Below are 25,626 nucleotides of genomic sequence, written 5' to 3'. Positions count from 1 at the left end.
CAGTGTATCGTTATATATTAGTGAAAATGAAAAGTTAATCCCGTTCGTGTAATATTTACGCGGCGGTAATTTCAGTCGTTATTGTCGATAATAAGCAGCGCAAATGTGAATTGTTCGCATTCGAGTTTCAAACCGGGAATTTGCATAGGAAAACCCCACTTCCGGGCGGAGCGCGCGCTCGTAAAAACTTTTCCCCGTTGGAAAACTGCTCGAAACAAATTAAAATGCACACTCTACAACTACCATTACAACACTATACCGGCGACTTATTGCCGAACTCGATTTTAAATTTTCCCGCTTGAGCGGCTTCGCGCGCTTTTCCGGTTTTCCTCCATGTTTGTTTGTGTGTGTGTACTCTTGGGGCATTATTTATTTTCCGGAGACGTCGTAAATTTTCAGTAATGTCCGCTCGCGACGCGGCGAAATGTTTAACGATACGATTAACGCTCTCGTAACTGCCGCAATTATTGCGCGGCATGACCTACACATCGTATAATTCGATTATTTGTCGCTAATTTTTCAATTCCTCATGTGTACATTACGATTATAATTTAATTATTCAATATACCCACGTATGTTGTACATTTCATACGCATTTATTGTATTTTTTATATGAATTTGAGCTTTTATTGTATTTTTTATATGAACGTGTCAGAAATTTGACTTCAATTTATCTAGTTATTTTACATATTATAGTTTGATTAATTCAAATGACATAAATTTTTACGATAAATGAACCAATCCAATAATTTACCCAAGCAAGACTAGAATCCAGGGCCGTGGAGTCGGATTCGGAGTCGTAAAAAATCAACCGACTCCGACTCCTTTTAATTAATAGTATTACGGCATGTATCACCTAGACTGTCCATTTGTATTGAAGTAAATCCACTAATACATTTTAAATTTAATAATTTATTTATATAGATCATGATTTTACATCATAAATAAAATCGTAGAATTGCACGTATTATAATGTTTTGTGGCGAAAACCGATTATTATTTGTGTATGAAATTCATACATATACGCTATGAATGTACTTGCTTTTTATTTATACCTGTTTCATTATCAATAATTTAATAAATAAGGTTTGCATGTCAATTTTAATGATTTTTTTTCATTTCCTTTATTTTTTATGTTTTGAAAATCACTATTATTTTTATTACTTACAATTTTATATGTTGGCAAGATAAGTGGATCTTACTAAAATCGTTCAAGTTGTAGCCGAAGTCGGAGTCGAATGATAAAATACACTTGGTAAATTTTGATCCGACTCCACCGCCCTGGTAGAATCATTAAAAAGACACGACTCCATCTGCGAATTTTTCCCATTTGGTTCGTTTTCAAATATCTCTGGAATACTAATGTTACCATAATATGTATGTACATATGAGGGGTTTAAAAACAAAGGTGCCTATGTCCTATGTGTGGACATGTGCAATTTACGCAAACGCAAACCACGTGAACAGCAGTACAAAAAATATTCTTTAGTGCATTCCTTATGAACACATTCATATCTTCCGGAATATGTATGTGACGTACTGAAACAACAGCAAACGACACAATCTATTAATAACTATGTCACTGAAACGTATCAAACAAAGCATGACGTGACGTCATAGTGGTATGTGCACCCGTACTTACGAAAGTGTATATGAATAATTTTTAAAACGTCTTATTGTGACGATATTAACTCATCGATACGTAATGTATATTATATTTTGCTTTAAACTCGTCCAAAACATGCTTGAACGTGCTGAAAACGAGCGGTGCTGTTGAAATGCACTGCTGGATAGGCAGATTTATCAAATATCAGCCTCTCTCAAAAATATTCAATAATGAATACATTTTCTTTTTAAATAAATCGCTAAGGTATTAAATCCAAGCGAGCGCTCTTTTAATTCTGCTCTTCAGGTATATGATACAAAAGCTTGAATATTTATCATAGGTCGAGCTTTTCTTCGCGAATGCGCCTCGCGTCGTGCCCTTGCTTCTCCACCTAAGGGATTAAACTCACTTTCGACACAACAATGACCGATTTCCATAGTATAAGTATGGCGTTCTCAATTTCCCGCTCAATCGATGCCGGAAATTCGACGTTCAATGTCAAAATGCGTCAGTTGCTAATATTGTGTATTTATATTTTTGCAGAAGAGTTGATCTCCACACAGTTCGGCGGCCATTCAAACGCATCGTACAAGAATTTCTTCAAATTGCTGAATCACGATGAAAGCTCGATACTCATTGGCGGCAGGTAATTATCACACTTTATATAATATCAGAATTTATATTATATTTTTAAAACATTTCCTTCGAAGTTCATACTTCATGCCTACTAGTTTATTTTCTATATATGTATGTATGTATCTGAGTGCAGAGTGCAGTGTGTTTCTTGATGTATCGCATCACTATGTATGTACATATATGCACTCAGTTGAATATGAGACAGTAACAATCGAGTTACTTGCATTGCCCGGCATTACTCGAGTGGATGGAAACTGAAAAAAAACACCGTTGATAAGAATCCATCCACTTCCGTCTGAGTTACGGTAACATAATATAGTATACCGAATTTGTTGGTCCTAAATTATATTACAGACTATATATGTATGTATATATCGATGGTTTGGTGCACAGATATTGTACATATATCCATTTTTGAATTTGTGTTGAATTTTAAGTTTGTAGATGCTGGAATAATTCAGGTTTTTCCTTTCAGGGTAATTTATGTGGTAAACATCCCTCGATTCGAGTTATTAGCATCTCAAATTTATTGAATCTTTTAAGTGCTACCTATGTACATAAATGTATTTCTTGCAAATTTGCTATGTATTAAAGTTTTATTGATAGATGTCTCTATTTGTATACAATGTACTGTTATGTTTGAAAAAATATTAGAACTGTTGCGTAGGGGTGAGTTCAGGATCCAAATGAAAGGCTAAAGTCGCTTCACAGCATTTATTTAACCATTCAAGATGTCCACATCGCTCACTCCAGAATAATCTGATCTACCGTGTGTACCTCCTTATAAAAAACAAGTTGCACAGCATAGCCTCCCCGATCCATTAATGTGTCCATTGTGTAGGCACGTAGTCTTCCCTGGCGAGACGCACGCACTCGGGTCTTTGAGAACTCCAGCGTATCCTTTGTTCGGGCACTTACTCTCTCTCATGTTCCCACGTTACAGTACTTGTGTACAAAAATAATCTAACCATATGTGTCGCCTTGGGGTTAATTCCTGTCATGATACAAATACATAATGTATGTAAGGATGTAATACCAAAAATGATTTTAAAATCATTGTCACATACATACATATATGTATGTATATATATGTATACAAATAGACATAGGCACATCCAAACACCAACAGATAATATAAGACCAAACATACAATAGTATAGATTTACTATTTGACAACAGTAGACTTTTTCGCTTATGATATTTTTTCCCGTATAAGAGAGTTATTGTATTTGCTCATGGGAGTACGAGAAAAACTTTTCCTATTTCATCTTGTTCCCTGTTTGTACATTTCCGTTCGCTTCCGTGTGTACAAATTGATTCGATCGAATTTCCGACGTATAAAAATAATCTCACACGAACAATTGTTTCGCTTTAGAACGGGAAAATTAATTGTACAGTACAGCCCATATACATACGTACATGTTACCACCATATTGTATACATTTGTGACATTTGCATACTGTAATAACACGCAGATTGCAAATGCGACTAATCTGTCGAGGGTTTCACGCTCTGATTGCGACACCGAAAAAAGGCGCCTTTGTTACCGACGAAGAGGCGCCTTCTCTGGTATAATTTGGACCTTCGTCGTAGCGCATTTGCATTCGCGTTTATCCCCTGGGGATGCCAGTTTCGAATCTTGCACGTACCGCATACAAATATCACCCCTTACGTATTACATCCAATCCCCTGAGGGACGATTTCCACCTACTTATGTATGTCTGCAACTCTTCCTACCCCCTCCCATCCGCCAGACACCTCATAAAATAATGCGATTCTGACGTAAATGCATCCGACATAATTCCATGTGGCGGTACATGGGGATTGGCGTTTACTGTTGCAGAATTTTCCCCGTTTGAATTAAACAGTTGCCTGGATTGTCCTAACTTAATGTACATTTGTAATGTGACATATAAGATATGCTAATACTATGTAGTTGCGTGTGTTTGAATATAACGTTGTTTAATGCATATTTATCATTTTTGTTCTTCTATTATATATCACCATCATTTTAATCTACTGCTGGATGAAGCAGATCCAACACGCTTCCATTCGTCTCTGTTTTGCGCAACTCTCATCCTCAAATATTGTTCTAATTTCATCCACCCATCTTATTTGCGGTCTTCTTTTTACTCTTTTGAATTCTCTCGGGTACCATTCCAGCACTTATTGTGTCCATCTTTCATCCATTCTTCTAGCCACGTGACCCACCCAATGCTATTTCAATCTCTTCATTCTGTCCACTATGTACATATATACATACATTTGTATGTACATACATATATCAACTGAACTTGTCATACTTCTCAAATATTCCGTTTCTCGTTCTCTGCACGTTATTCCAAGCATACAGCGTTTCATGCTTATTTGAGTGATTTTATATATGTATGTTACAGTGAATCTGTATTTTGATGAAATTAAATTTGATTTTCAATAGTAGAAGTGCAAATTTTAAATTTTCGACAACTCAGTCGGTGAAAGCATATCACACAAATCAAGACATTAAAAACTTGGATGCTAGTTCATAGTACTAATTAGAAGAAAAGACTAAGGAATGTCCAATTTGTGAATAATATGAATCAAACGATCCCCAAATGAAGCTGTATTTAGACCAACTGCCAAAGTTTCCCATGATGCCATTACGGGTTGCCCCTTAGTGACACTTATCAAATGTGTACATATTTAAATTTATAGATTTAAAATTTTTGAAATTATGTATATAAAAATAAGTAATGACAGTGGTAGGATGGTTTTTGCCAATTTATATCATTGAACATCTATACACAGAAGAAGATATCGAAATACTTTTGTAGCAGGTAGAAGAAGACAACATTAATAGAAACATCAGAAATAATAATGTATAATAACTATTCGAAATATGAATTCCCTAAAACGTCAGTGAAAGTATACTTTCACTGCTAACATGAAATCGTTTGCTTTCCTCCTCCAGAAACTCCAAATTAAGTATACTATTTAACCCATAAACTTTTTTTTGAAAATCTTCTATTTTTTTTTTTGCTTTGTTTTTAAATGTTCACTCTACTGAGTAACGCTGGGTTATTCTTCTAATATTATATTATACTACTAGTGGCCTGTATGCACATAATTGTGCACTCGGCAAAATATCGCAATTCGGATCAACGGAATTAATAATTTCAAATTTAATTAATTTTTTTGATAAAAAAATCGTATTTTTACAAACCTCCTTTACGTTTTACACGGTCTTCGTTTAAGACGTTATTTTTTTTATTTATTCTTTTGTTTTTGTCGGTTGATCATGTTAAGTGATATGCCGCGTCTCTTTCCACGATATACGATTCGAAGGGGAGAAAGAAAGATGGAGCATGTAAACGAACATTCACACGCAGCACATTAGCCTATTATTATATACGATATTATGATTTTGATAATTTACACGTTCTTATTTCATTATTGAACTACATACATATGCTTGTACTTGCATACTATATCCAAAACTCAACAAACTAACCCCATTACACGAATACACTTAGGAATTCAATTATTAAAATTATTCAAGGCATATGCTGAAAGTTCCGAAAATGAACACACGTCTCGAAAGTTCGAAAATTTTAATTTCTCCAGACACCAACCATTATTCTTGACCTTTACAAAGCATCATTCGCAGTCGAGACTCTGACACCACATGCGATGCAAAACCGATTATATAGTATAACAACCCTTTAGAAGCCTCTCCTGGAATAGTTCCAGAATCTGCTCGACCAGGTTGAATTAACAAGTTCCACATTCCCACTCGCACGGAGCTTTCCAAACTTTACTGGCGGACGTTACCTCGTCTCGGCCAAGTCTGCAAAACTATGCGTTCAGTCTGAAGACGGCTTCGGGTCGTACAGCCCTGTGCCAAGTTCATATTATACACCGAAATAAAATTAAACTGCAACGTGAATTGTGCAACTTGCGCGTGCAATTGCATCGTGCCTTATTGCGGCGAAATGCTCTCGTTAATTCAAAGCCAATAAGTCGAATGTACATATGTACTCACCTGATCTAATTAAGTGTACTCCGTGTTCCTTAATAGACGATAGATTGAACTTGCAACATTCCGCAATATATGTATTCAAATATTATATTTATGCAATTTTTTTGTTATTATTTCAGAAACACACTGTACAATCTGAGCCTCTACGATATAAAGGAAAATCACGTAAGTATTATTTTATGTTACTTCTAGTTGTAAGCAGAGTCACGTTTAAGTCTCAAAGCAATAATAATACTCCTGTGGATACATAATGTTTTTGAATCTAGGATTTAATCTAATGCTGTACAATTCTGAATTTAATATCTACATACAATATGTACATACATATATTATTTCTCACATATACATACCTAAGACAAAGCCATCTTACAATGCGTGTATATTTATTTAGACGTATTGTTTTCGCTATGATAGCAACTAAGTTTATAAGTTTTATTACTTGGTATTTTTTAAGGCACAAGCATATAAAGCTGGACATTTCGATAACGTCGGTGAATTTCTGCTGTAAAATCACCATAGGGATCGGTCGGGCCAAGTCAATCAGAGTATACATGTACACTCGGGTCTCTTTTTTTTATTCTGTTTTGAAGTAATTGAATTAATAACAAATTCTCAAAAAAAAAAAGATAATTTCGGACGTTATTAACATAACATGTTTACATACGCTACGTGCGGAATCCTGTGTTTCCCGCATTTTGTCGCAATGCGACTTTTTCATGTGTCCGTGTCGGTGTTGAGGAAGGTGGAAGGTAAGCCCAACCGGCCTTGTTTTGTGCAAATTCGGAACTCAACCCTACTTTTTCTACGCAAGCAATATTCTTATGCGGTATCCCGTGGAACATATCTATCGCATAAAAATAGACCTGAATGTACATGCAAATTTGGTACTGCTGTCTACCCGGAATCCTTCCCTGTAAAATATAGCGAGAAACGCATCGAAAGCATCACTTCGACCGATGTTTGTGTCTATTATAACAAATATCGATTATTTTTATTTAATCGATATTTCAATATTTAATATTTAAAACTTTTACATATAAGCATTTCATCATTTAATCATTTAACCATCCACCATCCGCTGCCGGGTGAAAGCCTCTCCAACACGCTTCCATTCGTCTCTGTTTTAACCAACTCTCATCCCACACATTTTTATTTAGATAATTTCATACACCCACCTGCCTTGTGGCCTTCCTTGCACGTTTGCTTATTCTGTGGTACCATGCGAGCACTTATTTCATCCATTCTTCTAGCTACGTGACTCTCCCATTGCCATTTCAAATCTCTTCACTTTCTCCACTATATGTATCAACAACCCTTATAATTACTCTCACCTACATATTCCATTTCCTCCACACATACCTCTCCTCTTTGTGTCGGAGAAGCAGCTTTCTTTACTTCTTTAACATATTATATATGTATATGCATATCATATCATAACCAGCAGCGTGAACTAGTGGTTAGCATATTATGCTTTCGAGCGGAGTTGTCACGTTTCGATTGGTTTATAACTCCAGGTCGGTCGTTTCCTTTCAGAGTTTGTCATTTTTTTCTGATTTTCATTGAAATGCTTCCTGTAAATTACCATTTCCTTTCCAACCTCTCTTCGCTTTGATTCGCCAATTTCTATAAAAAAAATGCTGCAATAATTTCTCCGTTATTGTATTGTATCTAGATTAGTACACGTCGCTTTGGAGCGATTTGTGAAAGCGAGTGTCCATGTTCGATTGTAATAAAATAAAAAATAAAATCTCCATAAATACTATTAGATTGTTTTCCAACACTAGAAATCATAAATTAATGTCATATACATATGTAGTATATTGTATGATAGGAGTGCGTGTTCATTTTCATATACATATGTGGTATATATGTATGTATATTTTAGTGACGCTCAAGAAAGGGGTTAACGAGCGCTCTTTATGTGCTGAAAATGTAGCATTTTTCAGTGGATAAAGTAGGCGTAGACGTTTTCGCAAAGCGGTTTCTTATTTCTGTCGCCACTCCCGCGTCAGATAAATCAACACTTAAATTATTCTTGAAGGCTGTCATCTCCGCACAATATCTGGCACGTAGCTCCAGCTCTAGAGGCTTTCTTCGCAAAGCTTCCTCGAGACCGTTCGCCGGCGACATTAGCGTTCATCGTTTCATGAATATTGCAGCTTTCGTATCGGCTACACTACATCAGAACCGTTTTGCCATATTCCCGCTACCATCTTACTTTTACATATAGATATTCGTATACACTTCTCGTGAAAGTCTTCACGGTTTAGCAAAACCACAATATTATATAACATCACTTCTTCTAATAATACAAACTTACTGATTTTTACATACCTCCTTTGCATTTCATTCAATACATAACATATTAGAAAGTGCGACTCATATGCATTTTACGACTGAAACTCGTCCGACAGCAATTTAATTTCAATGTAACCTTTCAACTTGTTCGGGATTCTCGTTTAATTAACTTTCACACACTGACTGGCTCACGTGCAAAGTTTCGCGAATCTATACTATATGTATGTTACAGTCCCAGTGTACATGGGCATACTAGTGTGTGCATATGTCACAGTGAAATTATATTTCAAGTGAAAATATATTTTCATTGATGTTTCAGTGAAATTATATTTCTAGTGAAAATATATTTTCATTGATGTTTCAGTGAAATCATAACCAGTTACATTTTCAAGTCTGGTTTTATTAATTTAAGATTAGATTGTTAGGGTTGGTATTATTTAAGGGTTAGTATAGGTTAGGTTAAGTAAGGATTGGCCCTATTCATTGAAGATTGGGTTGTTAGGGTTAAATTTATAGAATTAAACGTTGTAAATTCATTGTTTGCTACATTTTCTCTGCTTGAATTGGTGAAAATATATATTTTCACTTGAAATATGATATCGCTGTAACACATACACAAACCAACCTACCCAGTTATAGTGTAAACAAAAAAAACAAATTGAGAAACGAGCTAGTCTGTTCATGCAAACACTATTAGGAATAATTTTGAGTTCTCAATCGATGAACATATAAACACACATATGTATGTATGTATGCGGTTTAACAATATTTTTTAACAAAACAGGAATTATAGCAACGTTTTAATGCAGTTTCCATAAGATTTCCCTTTTAAATACTTGGCGCTTTGACATCTCAAAAGTTTTGATAGCTTAAAGTTTTATGTGACACCTGGTGAGTCTATTTGAAGATTGCTTTTGGCTAGTAACACTTAAACTAAAACCAATAGTTCGTGTATAAACACACTATTATGTTCATAATCGAACCAGAATGAACACTTGGACTGGAACATGTGATACATTCAAATATATTGAAATTTGCATTCGTTTTCGCCGTGCATTGTTAGTGCATAGCTAGCGAAATTTTCCGATTTTCGTGTGGTTTTTCTTAGTGGTGATTTTCCGCCATTATACACTTTCGGATTCGCGTGTTGGATATAATAACTTAAACTCCTTACTCGTGTACGAATTAATTCGCGTAAAAATAATCTGGCCTTTTCCGTCTTCACGCGCTATTACCAGCTCCGATTATTCGCGAAACTTATAAGTGAGGGGTGTTAAAAAAATGGTGAGAAAAAATCACGAACGGAATTTGCATAAGTGTTTTTTCCAGCTTATTAATGTGATAAATCAGAGGGGATGGGGTGGAGTTATTCGTGAAAAAACCGCTCCCCTCCTTACTGGCGTAAAATTCGTCCCACTTTTTTTTGGCCTGGACTGTAGTAGTACTTTTAATTATTTATAGATCAGAATTTTTACATATTTTAATTTTTTTCCTACTTATTTTTGTTCATAACAGTGCGGACACAAAGTGATACGCGAAATGTACTTTTTTTTTAGTTTTTCACATGCAAAAAACGCTAGCACGCCTAATCTACGCCATCGTGATCCTTGGCAATACTCACGCCCTGTACTTTTTTGGTGATATTTTATCCTTCTATAGGTTTGACTGTGATCGACAACGGTGATTCCCATATTTGAAAAAATATAGAAAAAAATTAATAAGATCGTACAAATTAAAAATGATATCACACCTGGAGTCTACCTAGGCGTACCGTGCTGTTCTATTCAGTGTGTTCTTACTATTAACCAGCAGCATAAACCAGTGGTTAACGTGTAATGCTTTCAATTGTGTGGTCACGGGTTCAATCCCTGGCTTTCGGCTACTGGTCCAAAATCGATCGTTTCCTGTCATTTTTTTCCGATTTATCTGATTTCATTAAAACGGTTCCCTATTTCTCGCAAAACTCGAGTTTACAGCATCCCGAATTTGCTGATTTATAAAAATGCTGCAATTTTTTTCCGTAGATGTCTCTATGATTGTATATCGATGTTTGTAATACTTACATATGCACAATGTTTGATCATAGACGTGTAAAATGAAATACATAAATGTGTATCCCTGTATAAATAACTAAAGATATATCTTGATTTCTAATAATGATACTATAGCAGTCTTTTACATAACTTCAAAATGGAAAGAGGAATTATACATATGTATATAATTTTTGATTAAATATATACTATTATTAATGACAGTGAAATATCTATGTATTGTAACTACTTTTTATATTACTATATAAGTACTTATATTTCTTGAAACTTTTCCAAATTCATATAAATATAAAATCCTGGAATGTTGTTGAAAAGTAAAAGATATTCATAATCCGAAAATAGCTTCAGGAAGTTGTAACTCTTTCAAAGAAACCCTTCAGCGTCTCGCAGTTGCATTGCGTAGGATTCATTCAGATGCTCCCAAATTATTCATAGCCCAAAGAAACATAATGGGAAAGTTCCGAATGAGTTGCCGCGTTTATTCCGTCTCTCCAGCTATATTTAAAATGCACCAGACGGACAAAATGCCAGTTTTAAGTTTCTAACTCCTGCAATTTTAAACCAACCAACCCCCCCCCCCTCCCTCCACCCCGTTCTCCAAGACTGAAATTTCATCAACATTTTATTCCGATTTGATTGACATCAAAACCCTTCACTCAGCACATTAAAACCGAACTCATCCAATCCAAATGTCGATCGAGTACTCTGTCACTCTGGAATATGTGGTGTACTTCTGGGTATGTTGACGACGTTGACATACAGTGGTCGTTGACTGCAGGGGCCTTCAAAATCCCAGGGGGCAACAGTCTAGGTGTATAGTACGTCAGCAGACGTTTGGCAAACGAGACACGTGGCTTGTTGCCAAATAGCCAGTCTGGGCTAATAAATGCATCCACAGACTTGCATTTATTTCCGCGCCGTTTAGCGCCACACGGTTCGGCAACTTCGTCTAAACTGGCAACTACAATCGATTTTCTGTACCGTCATAACATTGCGAAACTCAAAAGATGCATTATTTTAGCTTCAAACGTGCCTATTTCAATTTTGACTTTACGACAGTACATAAAATCTATGCTTTCTGCCGAACTACTCACACTATATGTAGTGTGACTACCCAATTCAATAAAAAAAAGTCTACTTAATTTAACATATCCTCAAAGATATCTGATTCTATTGTGTGAATAGCATTTTTTTACTCCCTCGCTACAAAACCTTCTGTAATCCTTTGCTTCAAACACGCAATCTTCAAATAAAATCATTCGGACAGATCGAAGGTCCCCTTCTCGATAGTATTGTATAGGTTTTTATTCACCCTTTTTCCAATTCTGGTGCATTGTACGATGCTGGTTCGTAAGTAGATTATTATATAAATTGTATGTACGTACCTAATATATATGTATGTACATATATGGAGTGCTTTATTTCTTTGTTCTCGTGTAAACGTGTCGATATATTTTTGTTCGGCGCAAGTCGTTTAATATTTATTGCTCGCACGCTGTCTGGACTTTATCCGGCGAAAAACGGAAATAAGCAACTGGAACAACGAGTAACACTAGACTGCAACACTCTTGTGGAGATTCTGCGAAAGACTGAATATAATGGTCGCACTCTAATATATACATATATATATATATATAAAGGAAGCATAACTGTCTGAAAGAAACTGCTATGACAGAACGACTGCATTGTATTAGAATTTGATTCACTTTGAATCGGCTATTTGGGTCTTATTTTCTCTCACATTAAAGCTTAACATTTTACTTAGAATGTGTATATTAATTAAAACTACATAACTTTCATAACTATGTACATGCATACATACATACATAAGATGAGATTCTCTTCGTCTAAAGAAACAAGCGATGAATCTTTACTTGAACATGCATACATAATTTTGCAAAATGAAAACGACGGTTTAATGTTGCTTACTCTTACCAAACCTGTTAAGTTACTTCATTCGAGAAATTTGCGGTTGTCAAAATATTGTTCAAACTATTTTGTTTCCATTAGAAAGAACCCTGTGATAGTTTTCCCACTACCTTCGGAGTAAGAAATTAAAATACTGTATCATGTAAAATGTAGATGAATATAAAAACAACAATATATAAAAACATCAATATGAATATAAAAACAATAAATAGCTTGCTATTTATTTGTACCACGCTGGTGAGCATATTGTTGCGTAGGGGGTGGGTGGGTTCAGGATCCAAATGAAAGGTCAAAGGGCGAAATCACACAGTGGTGAATGTGGCACGTGGTTTTTTTTAGATACTTTTAAACATGTGGAAAAAATTTTGCATGCCATGCACAGATCCATGGTACGGGCAGCATGCGTCGTCCCAAAATGACCCTCTGGACCTTTTTCGGTCAAATGCACCTTCACGCTCCTTCGTATTTAAGGCCATGACTCGAAATTAATTTTAGTTTCTTCACAGCGAAATCTAAAAATATTCTGTGATACTAATGAAATTTAATTCGTTAATTTGTTGTATTCAAGAGGTAGTGTCAAGGGTTGGCACATAATAAAATAAACACATAATATTAGGTGCCAACACATAATAAAATAATCGTATCGGTTTCAACAAACACGTGGCGATTAAGTGGTTAAAAAAAATTATACACAAAATTCTTATCATTGCTCATAAATATTGAAATTTAAATTAAAACATACATTGTAATCTTTTCAGAGGATCGAATGGAGCCCGACGATAGCTCACCGAGAGCTATGCGCCCTGAAAGGTCGTTCTCAGAACGTAGACTGTCACAATTACATACGGATAGCCGTATCTACGGGCCCCGGCCGCATCTTGATATGCGGCACAAATGCATACAAACCAATATGCAGGCACTACCATCTTAATTTGAGCGATTCCCGCATGCACTCGAGCCACTTTGAAGACTTTGAAGCTCAAGGATTGTGTCCCTACGATCCCGAACACAACTCCACAGCCATCTTAACAGGTAAATAAAGTTACATACAAAAAACGTTGATTATACTCATCACATGTACCTAACACTGTTTTAATGTGATTACAGAACGAAAATTGTACGCAGCAACCGTAGCCGACTTCTCCGGCACAGATTCAATAATATACCGAAAGCCTCAACGCACCGAACGATATGATCTACGCCAGCTCAACAATCCGAATTTCGTCAGTTCTTTTAGATTCGGAAATTATGTATTCTTTTTCTATAGAGAAACAGCTGTTGAATATATGAACTGTGGAAAGGTAAGCATTTTTTTACAGTACATACAATATTTCATACATTAATTTCATATAAAAAATAATGATTTTTGTTTTAGTCTATATATTCTAGAGTAGCTAGAGTATGTATAAACGATAAGGGAGGACCATACCAGTATGCGGATAGGTGGACATCTTTTTTGAAAGCTCGTCTTAATTGTTCCATTCAAGGCGAATATCCATTTTATTTTGATGAAATTCGTAAGTGCCTATAATTTTTCATACATTTTTTAATATATGTAAGATCTTGATTGATTTTAATACTCGTCTTATTTCAGAATCAACGACTGATATTATATCGGGAGTCTACGGAAGTGATGAAATGTATAATGATATATTATACGGCGTTTTTACTACACCCGTTAACTCCATAGGAGGCTCGGCTGTATGCGCATTCTCTATGAGAGACGTTTTAAGTGCGTTTAGTGGTAGTTTTAAGGCTCAAGAGACGATAAATTCGAATTGGCTACCTGTTGAGAGCGCAAAGGTCATTAATCATTTTGTAAAATCAGTTGTATATGTATTTGCTTCATTCGGAGTTGTGTAATAATATTTGATTTGCCATTTAGGTACCGACGCCAAGGCCTGGAGAATGTATGGACGATAGCAGAACGCTTCCAGAGAGTTCTGTTAATTTTGTAAAAACGCATCCTTTGATGGAACAAGCGGTGCCCAACTTTTTCTCAAAGCCGCTCCTCATTAGAGTCAGTTTACAGTAAGTGTCAATGAAACTTCACTATTTTTTCTTAATGTTTTGATTTAAATTTTTGAAATATAAACATATACATAGAGTATATAATGAACAATACCTGATTCATTTTCATTATCATTGTTCAGATTTTGGATTAAAGACTTTGTATCAATATTAATCTGGAACAATGTAATTATATATACATATATCATCAGCCATGGTATTGCATATATGAAAACATTATTAATGAATATGATTTGAACTCTATTATAAAAATAAAAATATATTCTTAAAATATTTTTAAATACTTACTTTAAGTATAAAGTGATGTCTGAAGAAAAAGATCTTCGATCAGTGTGTTTTACCAGTGATGTATGGATGTGAAACTTGAACATTGAACGCTAAGATGTTATAAACATTTCAATGTACTTGAAGATGTATGAAACATTTATACTCGGCATAATGAGGAGAAATAGGAAATGGAATACGTAGGTGAGAAGTATGACAAGAGTAGTGGATAGAGTGAAGAAATTGAAATGGCAATAGACAAGTCACGTAGTTAGAAGAATGAACGAAAGGTAGACAAAATAAGTGCTAAAATGGTACTCAAGAGAATGTAAAAGGACGAAATGAAGACTGCAAGAAAGATGAGTAGACGAAATTAGAAAAATGTGTACAGTGAGATGGATAAGAAGCGTGTTGGAGTGGCTTCATCCAGCAATGGATGTTGTATGATGATATAAAGTGATACTTGATGTACTAAATTATTCTTAATAATTTACAGATACAGATTTACAGCAATCGCCGTACATCCACAGGTGCAAGCAATGACTGGCCGTAAATACGACGTGATCTACGTCGGAACAGGTAATTTTCAAACATTCCTACACTTAAAAACCTAAGCCAGAATATATTAATCACATTTTGCACTATTTGTAGACGACGGTCGTGTGATCAAAGCCTTAAACGCAGCATCAGCCATGGGAAATTACGACATCATCGACGGAACTAGTCAAGCTCCCGTCGAAACAGTCATCGTGTCCGAAACCCAAGTGCTCAAACCGGGCACTCCAGTCAAACAATTGCACGTCGCTATAGCGACAGAAAAGTTAATCGTCGTTTCTTATGAAAAAATCATCAGTATATCTTTACACACTTGTAAAAATTTATCATGCAGGTTTGTACTACACATTTCATACTTTTTTAATTCAATATATGTACATATTATTCATTTTATTTTATTTTAATTTTACAGCCAATGCATATCACTACAAGATCCTCACTGCGCATGGGATACTAAAAATGAAGTTTGCGCGTGGGTCGGCAACAGACAGCTTCCGAACCCGGATAAATTTTTACAAGACATTGAAAAAGGTTCAATAGACGTTTGCAATAAAGTGCCTCAAATACCTAGAGATCTGCCAGGAAGGACTGTGACGCACGGAACGCTGGACAGGACCGCTAAGCATCCCGTTCAAGACCTAGACAAGAACAATATCGAAGAAACCGACAACAACATCGTCATCAATTTGGTGCCACCTAATGATGGCGACGAAACTAATTCAAATACTGCTAAAGAAAAGCACGAAACAGGTTAATATCAATGTCTCAAGCTTCGTATAATTGTTTTAATTGGGTTTTTATGGGTACGATTTAACTATACATTGAGAAAAATACTTTTTATCTTAAAAAAAATGTTTGTGCGTTTTCGGTGCATTAAACAATCTCGTATAAAATATTTTGGCATTATAAAGTGACCATTAGAAAATATGAAACCATCATTCGAAAAAATAGATTTTAGCATTAGAATGGATACAAAAAAAGTGGCAACGTTGCAGTCTTCCACTATTGACAACAGTGAAGTATCAAAAGTGTTTACTTTTGTTTCTCACTAGTAATATAATCTTAAATAAATAAATAAAACCTAACCAAACGTTGGTTTGTATTTTTGTATTCGCAAGGTTGCCGATACAGTTCATCTGTCATTTTATTGCACATTTCATCCACTTTTTAATTAGCAAATATTTTTTTCAATGATCAAAGTAAACTTTCTAATGCAATCTGTAGCCGTCATTTAGAAAATGCACACAAAATTTTTGTAATGTACAGAAACTTTTTTTAATGCACAAAATTTTTTTTAATTGCACATTCATTTTATAAAATGGACGTTTAAATTGTTCCTGTTTTTTATTTATAAATGTTTCCGTTGCAGATTCGTTAAAGATCAAACGTGATGAGAATACTATTTACACAGCTCAAGCGCTTCATATTACTGTAGTAGCGTCCTGTATGGTGACGCTTTTATTAGGATTTGTTATAGGATATCTTTTTTCCCGTCGATTTCGGCATCCTTTTTTCTCAGAAACAACGCCCTTTCACGAGCAGCACAACCATCTGAACAGGTAAGTTAATATTTTACAATGTTTGTGTCTTAATGACGCCTTCAATGTACTAATGTTCCGATCGTTCTTCAGGTTGACACCGTCGGAGACGCCATTGAATGCCAATCCTTCGGCGTATTTGCCTCCACGAGCCAACAAAACCATCAACTTAGTGGTGAATGTTCCAATTAAGCAAGACAACTTGCAGCACGAGCTGGGCAGCAAAGACCGCACACACGAGTGCAAAAACTCCAACGAGTCGTTGGACAAGGATATCAAGTGCGGCACACTTCAGAAAGTGAAAAAGACTTACATATGAAATAATATTTATTTTTTCGACGAACGTTTTACGTAAACGGTGCGGTGCGTTGCGGTTCGGTAGTGCCACGAACAAATGACTGACGGTGCATAAAGATGACTATAAAATAAACAGTGAAAAGATAAATATTTTATTTATGAAATTGATGATACACAGCCAAAATTATAGGCGATATAGTGAATTTGTACCTTTGTTAATAAGTGTACTTCAGAAACATATTTTGATGATTTCATATAAAGGACCAATAAAAAATGAATAAATGAAAACTGATGCATATGTAAAAAATGTACGTTAATTAATTGTGTCATGACAAAAATTTGCCAATATATGTTATCTCCCAAAATGGTGACAATAATCAAATGATCTCTTTTCCTGACAGTAGAGTTAATTTTCTTTAGCTTTTGAAATGTTTTGCTTATTTACTCAAAATTCAAACAAAATATGTGATTTTAACAATAATGTTGAATTTATTACTTTTTTATGTACAAATAAAATGATTTTCTATTTAAACAATAGTAAAGGCACGTTTATATTATCCAGCACTGCACAACACAGCACGGAAAAGACTAGTTCTGTTCATACTATACAGCAGAGCCACGCAACCTTTTGGTATTCGCGGAACACGCTGTTTACAACTCGTAGAGTTTGTCAGCTATGTATATACATATGTACTTTATCGGCAGTCGCTAGCTAGTCCCTACATACATAGGTGACAAAACGTTAACTAACATCAATTTTCTCCCTCACACGCGATCTTGTTCGCACGCGTTAGATCAAAGTGGTGCGTACGGTACTAAAAGGGCCGCAGCCACCAGGTTGCGATGCTCTGCTATACAGCATCGCTCGTTTTCTGCTATACAGCATACTTGTTTTTGGACGAGTGCAAGACAAAATTGCCTTACACATACATTACAAAGGCGACGACACGGCGCGATATTGCTTGCGTCGTATCAATATATTAAAAATATTCACTTTCGTTAGTACGAGTGCACTCGCCATGGGTGAATATTTCAAAGAAAACCAGTTATGCTTGATACATTTCGGCGACATGCCCTGCTGTATTATATGAACAGATCATGTCGGTTGCTGCTCTTTCGGTTACGTCACATACACATTACGGAACATTGAATGTCTCCATATAGAATGTATTTATGAATATTTTTCGAACTGCTGTCAACATGCAGTTTCCGGCTTGAGCTGTGCTGGTATAAACGAACCTTAAGACTTTCTTAAAAAAAAATTGTGAATATTGTCATTCCCATGTATTTTTTTTTTGTTTTTGTTTTTGTTTGTTCAAATACTTATTATATATACATATATGAAATTCAAGTATGAGTGATTTTGCTTCCATTTTTGTGAAGTTATATTATATTTATATATATATAATGATAAATAAAATCGAATGTATAATTTTATATATGATTTGTGTATTTTTAGTATTGTATAATTTCTGCAATATTTTGCATTACACGTGCATAAAATCATTAATTTATATATATTATTGTGAAAATTTTTCAATTATTTTTTTATATTGAGAATTTGAAATGATACTGAAATTGTAAATATCTTCAAAAAATATATTATAATAGGACATGTTAGGGCTAAAGCGGTATAAATATTAGAGTAAGCATATAATGTACTGAGCGACTGGCAAAATAAAGCGATTATTATCAGAGGGATTATGTCTATATATGTACATACATATGTGTATGTATGTGCATATAAAGTAAATCTAAATTTCAGCGTGAAGGATATTAGAAAGGTGCCTTGTAGGCTACCAGCCTTATGCCTATGAAATGTGCGAGTGCTTCACGCGTCGGAAGGCTGGAATAGACTGTGAAAAATAATTATATTATAGACTAGAATTTAAAAAAAAACATGTTATTATTGTAGCTAAAATTCTAAACATTACATCAGTTGTTATTGCATTTGTCTAAAAATTTTATTAATTGTGATTGTTGATTGCCTTTTTATCAAAAATTAATTTCAGCCTTTTTATATAGAAAAAAAATTTGTCAAGCTAAAATTTATAAATACATACAGCTTATGTAGATTTATACAATACATACAAATATGCTTCATATATTTTGCTCATAAGCAATGATAAATCCCACCGTTAGCTTATGGCATTATCATTTTCAATGAATTTTGAAGTAGATGTAAATATTATTTTAAATTTGTATTATTAATTCTGTCGAATGGGAATTTTTATCACGAATACACTTTCAATTGTCAAACATTAAGAATTTTCAAAACAAAATAATAAAAAAAAACTGACGAATCTTTTGTAAATATAATTAATTTTATAAGTTTTGATATTTGTTATTTCAATTATAATTTTAATATATCCGTCCACTTCAAAGGCATTATAATATACGATAACCCTTGGAAAAGTGGAATATTACAATTTATTGCAGTAAAAAACAGTTTGAATTACGCACATTCGAATTATTTCCTTGATATACGAAAAAAATATAATTATATATTTATTTATGAATTAATTAGACATTCCGAAAAAATTTACTCGAACTTTAGTACAAAAATCCCATCATATTGTAAATTCAAAAATATTTTTAAGTTAGATCTTACGCTATATAATTTTTTTGTTATTCACTTATATGGCTGATTAAAATTATTAATAAATCAGACTTATTTTTTCATTCATTTTATTTCTATTAACATATTACATATTTATAAATGCATACACCATTACCAGAGCAGTGGGAGGGGGGAGGGGCGTCAAAATCATCAAAATTTAATGAAAATTTCAAAATAAATGCGGCGAAAACCAACAATTAAGCGAAATAATAAATGCAAAGTTATTGTCCCTGCCTTTGAATGGCTTCTTTTTTATTTAGTTATTCATAATCATAATTTGTTGCTTTTACATTCTCAAATCTGGATAAAAAACATTTTCAGACTACAAATGTACATTTCTTTTTAAAGGTTTTTACATTTACACTTATATTATAATTGAACTTTACTTCTACGGTGACCATCATAGAAAAATTTCATTAAAAAAATAAATCAAAATATCGAGCATTTTGCATTTTAAGCCGACTTCTGCCATACTAGACACTTATTATTCGAAGGCATATCATGGATTTGCTGCAGCACTAAGCCATTTAGACCTGCTATATCTTTCATTTCGTTAATACACCTAATACCCCACAGTGGATTTTGTGCTTTGAGCGAATTATTAAAATTAACATTACTTTCCGGAGTGATAACACCATCGACTGCATACGGGCCGTAAGTAATCAACAATCCATTCGACTTTAAATAACGTCCAGCATTTTCGAGCAATCTCGACGTGCATATGATGGGAGTCACGTGAATCATATTTGAACAAAACATGATATCGACATGTTCAGGTTGAAATCCGTACGTGCTCAAATCATCGACTATGTTGATCAAAATGGGTTTTTTAATGTTTTTCGTTGGACATTCGTTGGCGTAGATGCTAATACTTCCTAAAGTATCTTCGGCATACTCGGACGGCTGAAACGTCATGTCCGGAAAATGAGGAGCGATGTGTGCAATATGTTGACCCGATCCGGACGATATTTCCAAGAAGTTCACATTTTTAAATGATGTAAAATAACTCGGCAGAACCTTTCGAAGAGTCTGCAAAATAGGTTCTTTGTTCCTGGTAGCTGCTGGATATATCAACTTTTCATCTTTGTAACTGAAAACACAAACAAGCGTATTTTTATTATAAAAATAAAATGATTCACTTATCAAGCTAGGATTGTTATTGCTGAAAGATGACCTAACTGATAAATATTAGTTTGGATTGATAAAACACATGTGATCTCATTTGAAAAACAGCACATTCATAACACAAGTTTTAGGACAATAACACAAATAAGTGAGGCGAAAGGTAATAAATAATACCTTGGAGCGTTTCCTGGAAAGCTTTGCGCCATCACTGACCCTTCAGAACAATTTCTGGTAAGAATTGCTGCTTTAAAACTATATCGAAAAGATGAAAGTCTCACAATTTTGACTAATTTTATTTTCATAAACGATATTTTCGATTCAAAAAACTAGTGCCAAAACCATAACAATACAAACTCAAATTATAGAACCATTTTCTTCGTATGTATGCCGATTATTTCTACTCAGTCAAATATGAATTCATTTCATGCACAGAATACTTAGAATAAATAGAAGAATATAGTAATATTTTCAAAAGTGTTCATTCTCATCAAATTTTTATTGTGATTAAATCTATGTTGTGGTAATTGTGTGGTTTTAATGGAATGGACACTAATTTATGAGAACTATTTTGATTTACGCGTACCGTTATTTAAAGTCTAAAACTAGCTAATAAGTCTAGAGAAAATAATACGTGGGCGAGCCGGGTCCTGTACCGCGAGAACACGTACTCGACATTTGCAAAGATCGAAGAACTGGTCCACTAGCAGTCAGACCCATGATCACTGCTGCCAACGTAAGACTTCATCTTGACAGATCTAAATATAAATAGGTTTGTAATTGGGTATTCGTTTATTGCTCTTCAATTCGTATCCGACTCACTTATTATGTTTACCAGGCATCATAGAACTTAGTTTGGAATTAAAATTCTTGATTTCCGATGGTATCATAATTGGGGCTATTTTTTTTGTGCTTTCCCATTATTTGAATCATAATTAAAAATATCATCATCACCTAAAGTCATACGCCATCCACTGCTAGATGAAGACCTTTCCAATACGCTACCACTCGTTTCTATTTTGCGCAACTTCATCCATCTCACCCCAAACATTTTCCTAATTTTGTCTACCCATCTTCCCCGCGGTCTTCTTTTTACCCTTTTGCATTTTCTCAGGTACCATTCCAGCACTTCTTTTGTCCATTCTTCTAGCCACATGACCCGCCCATTGTCATTTCAATCTCTTCACTCTATCCACTATATCCACGTATTCCATTTCCTGTCTTTCCTCGTTATGCCAAGCATACAACGTTTCATCCTTCTTTGAGTTCCATAATAATAATTATAGTGTAGGCATATAGTATAACAAACAATGATCTCACCAGGCCACTGCGACACATATCCTGAAAATCGTTTACTCGTGGCAATCATTTACACGTGTTCGTGGAAACAAAGAAAAAGCATTCATTTGTGGCGCTTGAACCTATAAAACACGCGCCTCGAAAATAGGTCGACACGTGCTTCGTATACACGTGTCTTGGAAACAAAGGAAGCGTATGACCCCATTCTCTTACGGACATCGTCCTGGCTTTGACCCCAAAGCTATAAAACTCTCGTCCTGAGAACACGTGCCCTGGAGAACAAAGAGATCTTTTGCACACGCCACGCTTAGATACTTCCATATATAAACCAACGCAGCAACCTCCACTGGCAGAGTGAGCCTCTGGAGTTCATACAGATCACTTCTCCGAAGAAACCTCTTCGTACATACAATAACCATTGTACCAAATTGAACGAAAATAAATATCCTCTTTCAAACTACACAACACGTGTTTCGTTAGACCGGGATACAGTCAACATACCTTCCCTGTCTTACACTGGTGACCGCCGACTACTAAATTGGCGATCTTACACTGGTGACCCCCTCAACGAACGTTAGACCGGGATACGGTCAACATACCTTCCCTGTCTTACAATAGTTTAGATCCCAGAGATCAAAATTTTTAAATTTTATCCCAAAATGATACGAAAACAATTCTGCTAAATCTGATTTTTAATGATAGCGCGTTGCTCCTCGATGAAGTTTATTGTGCATTTACCTGGTTTTCAAATACACAATGCTCTGGATATGGACAGTAGTGTGGACCAATAAAATTTTAAAGATGATTGGCTACGTCCACACTACCGATATCTACACCCGATATTTTCGAATTTTCCATATCCAGTTCCCATATTGCAACCTGTGGTTGCTATTTAGGAACTGGTTATGGAAAAATTTGTAAATATCGGATGTAGATATCGGTAGTGTGGACGTAGCCATTGACTTTGAAATCTGTAATAATCATACTAACGAGAACTCAAGTGTCAGATAATCCGTATTCACGATTTTCGTGGCAACGATTTTCATGTGCGCGATCTCAATGTGCGAAATAATCCGATTACCAACAAACGTTCAAAACATTAGATAAGAGGCAAAGGATTAAGGGTAAAAGTGAGAAAGATCGACAGGAAAAGCGGGGCTAGATGTTGGTTACCATTATGCCGGCGCCAGACATGTGTTCAAAGATGTGATCAAATAAGTGTTCACATGTGTGGCACGGGCATTTGATACTATTGTCACATATTTGATCACTTAAGTGCGCTTTGCGGTTCCATGTCGGTTTTTTAGCACACATCAAAGGGATAAAAGTCCAAATGTTTGTGTGCCTGCCACACTGCGCGAAGCCCAGTTGCGCGAGCCTAGTTGACCAAATCTTTGAACACATATCTGGCAGATACAACAATATGTGAGCAAAGTCTTCAAAGAAGTGATCACTTCTTTGAACTCATGTCTGGCACCGGCATAATGGCAACCAACATCTAGCCCCGCTTTTCCTGTCGAGCGTTCTTGTTCTGTGGTTGCAATATGGGAACTGGATATGGAAAATTTCGTACATATCGGTGTAGATATCGCTAGTGTTAACGGTGCAGTTGACTTTGAAATCTGTAATAATCATACTAACGAGAACTCGAGTGTCAGATAATCCGTATTCACGATTTTCGTGGCAACGATTTTCATGTGCGCGATCGCAATGTGCGAAATAATCCGTTTACCAACAAACGTTCAAAATATTAGATAAGAGGCAAAGGATTAAGTGCTTTAAAATCGATGAGAATGGTGGGAGAGGACTTTTAAATTTGTATTTAAGTTGGGAATATTTGTAGCGTTCCTTCTATAAATAACAATTTGGTTTTTAATAATTGTGTGGGAATCTCGTCACATTCATCAAAACATTTACTGCGACGCAGAATACATTCCCAAAACCAGTCGAAGCACACCTGCAGCCATTAAACTAAACTCAAGCGGAAAGGTGCCTAAAACCATCGAGAAAGCTCCACCCCTACCACTCGAGTGGAAACAAACCAGTCGAAGCACACCTGCAGCCATTAAACTACATCGAGCGGAACGGTGCCAATCGTTCCAGAAAATTCTACCCCATCGACAAAAACACATTCCTCGCATGCGCATCAATAACAGCCAGCAACCAGAAACACTATAAAAGGAGGTACAACCCAAACAACGCCAGTCGACCCACAGCAGCAAGCGTCGACATACAGCAGCAGACCAGAGACCTTCTGAACATAGCCGAACGCCGAGCCAGCAACACACTGCCGCATACAGAGACCTTCTGAACATAGCCGAACGACGAGCCAGCAACACACTGCCGCATCCAGAGACCTTCTGAACATAGCCGAATGCCGAGCCAGTGACACTCTACCATATCCAGAGACCGCTGAACGACATACTTTTGCCCAAATATAATACCTTTGTACAATAATTAGGCAAACAATAAAACTTTATTAACCCTTTGGCTGCTACGAGGTTTTTCAACGTCCAAGCGAAAAATGCTAACATTTGTAATTATTTTGAAAAAAAATAAATATAATATTTTTTTTTACATACTTACTTCGCCTCGTAATTTTTATAATACTTTATATACATTTTTAAGAAGCAGTCGTGGACTCGTGCTCTCTCTTTCTGTCTTGCTTTTACATGCGTGCGTGCGAAAGAGATACCTACATATATACACTGTAACGCGACGTTCTCCCAAGTGTCCCTTAAGTTGGTAGCGGTGGTAACCTTTAGGTTGGCACCAACTACTTTACCGCGCGAAACACACTACCCGTCTCGAGAAGGATCGAGACGTGGTCTCTTCTTCGCCAGCCTCCAAGCGGGACGGACCTCTCCATCTCCAGCATCTCCGCCGAGCGCCTTCAGAGACGCCCAGAGATCGCCATCTTGTGTCCACACGAGGCAGTACGGAGTTTGTCTCCTGCCTCCCCCTCCCGCTGCTGTGACGAAACCACAGGGCCAGCTTCTGGAGAAGCTGTTATCAACGCACACGACTTGCAGTCAGGAACCTCCCAGACTATATACATTAATACAACTACCCCAAGGTTAGTCCACGTTTCCACCTAACTTGACTCTTTGGAAGAATAACGATATATCACGCCCTCTGCATAAAGACGCGCGTAATATCGTTCATTACAACACTAAATAAGTTTTGACGATTGTTTTCCGAGGCTTTATTCTTTTCAATAATCTATTTTTAGATATCGATGTATCCTTACAACATGCGATATATTCGAAACAGGTAGCGGTCTCTCTCTCTTTCTTTCTTGGTTTTAATTGTGTACGTGTGAGCAAGACACACAAGGATGCGAAGTTTCTAATAATCAAATA

At 35.6% G+C, this 25,626-nt stretch overlaps 2 protein-coding genes across 5 annotated transcripts in view; one reads left to right on the top strand and one right to left on the bottom strand.

Annotated features, from left to right (window-relative positions):
* The window catches only part of LOC143917622 (semaphorin-1A-like), a 200,418-nt gene extending 181,942 nt beyond the window's left edge, over window positions 1-18,476 (top strand). For both annotated transcript variants that reach the window (XM_077439199.1, XM_077439198.1), the window contains 12 exons: window positions 2,150-2,252; window positions 6,380-6,425; window positions 13,297-13,570; window positions 13,646-13,839; window positions 13,914-14,055; window positions 14,133-14,341; window positions 14,424-14,569; window positions 15,330-15,412; window positions 15,485-15,722; window positions 15,801-16,138; window positions 16,758-16,947; window positions 17,020-18,476. In XM_077439199.1, coding sequence (XP_077295325.1) covers window positions 2,150-2,252; window positions 6,380-6,425; window positions 13,297-13,570; window positions 13,646-13,839; window positions 13,914-14,055; window positions 14,133-14,341; window positions 14,424-14,569; window positions 15,330-15,412; window positions 15,485-15,722; window positions 15,801-16,138; window positions 16,758-16,947; window positions 17,020-17,245 — 2,189 coding nt within the window. In that variant the 3' untranslated portion in view covers window positions 17,246-18,476. The remainder of the gene's footprint in view (window positions 1-2,149; window positions 2,253-6,379; window positions 6,426-13,296; window positions 13,571-13,645; window positions 13,840-13,913; window positions 14,056-14,132; window positions 14,342-14,423; window positions 14,570-15,329; window positions 15,413-15,484; window positions 15,723-15,800; window positions 16,139-16,757; window positions 16,948-17,019) is intronic.
* Window positions 18,477-19,891: 1,415 nt separating this feature from the next.
* Window positions 19,892-21,735, bottom strand: LOC143917623 (methyltransferase-like 26). 3 transcript variants are annotated; one of them, XM_077439202.1, is made up of 3 exons: window positions 21,552-21,735; window positions 21,143-21,220; window positions 19,902-20,933 (listed from the first exon to the last, which is right to left on the bottom strand). In XM_077439202.1, the coding sequence occupies exons 2-3, from the start codon at window positions 21,172-21,174 to the stop codon at window positions 20,297-20,299; spliced, it is 669 nt and encodes a 222-aa protein (XP_077295328.1). In that variant the 5' UTR covers window positions 21,175-21,220; window positions 21,552-21,735; the 3' UTR covers window positions 19,902-20,296. The 3 variants fall into 3 exon arrangements, with proteins under 3 accessions (XP_077295327.1, XP_077295328.1, XP_077295326.1); XM_077439200.1 differs by having other exon boundaries at window positions 19,904-20,933; window positions 21,600-21,735; XM_077439201.1 differs by lacking the exon at window positions 21,143-21,220 and having other exon boundaries at window positions 19,892-20,933; window positions 21,600-21,725.
* Window positions 21,736-25,626: the final 3,891 nt, after the last annotated feature.

This window comes from Arctopsyche grandis, chromosome 10, assembly GCF_051622035.1.
Source record: "Arctopsyche grandis isolate Sample6627 chromosome 10, ASM5162203v2, whole genome shotgun sequence".
Classification (NCBI taxonomy): Eukaryota; Metazoa; Arthropoda; class Insecta; order Trichoptera; family Hydropsychidae; genus Arctopsyche; species Arctopsyche grandis.
The sequence above is the reverse complement of the archived record's forward strand: the minus strand, read 5'-3'. Positions and strand labels throughout refer to the sequence as shown.

Coding starts and splice junctions, on each gene's coding strand:
- LOC143917623 (XM_077439200.1), bottom strand. CDS start 21,685: ATGGGTCTGACTGCTAGTGGACCAGTTCTTCGATCTTTGCAAATGTCG. Junction 21,221..21,599: donor ACAGGACCCGGCTCGCCCAC/GTATTATTTTCT, acceptor TTTTCGATATAG/TTTTAAAGCAGCAATTCTTA. Junction 20,934..21,142: donor TTTCCAGGAAACGCTCCAAG/GTATTATTTATT, acceptor TTGTGTTTTCAG/TTACAAAGATGAAAAGTTGA.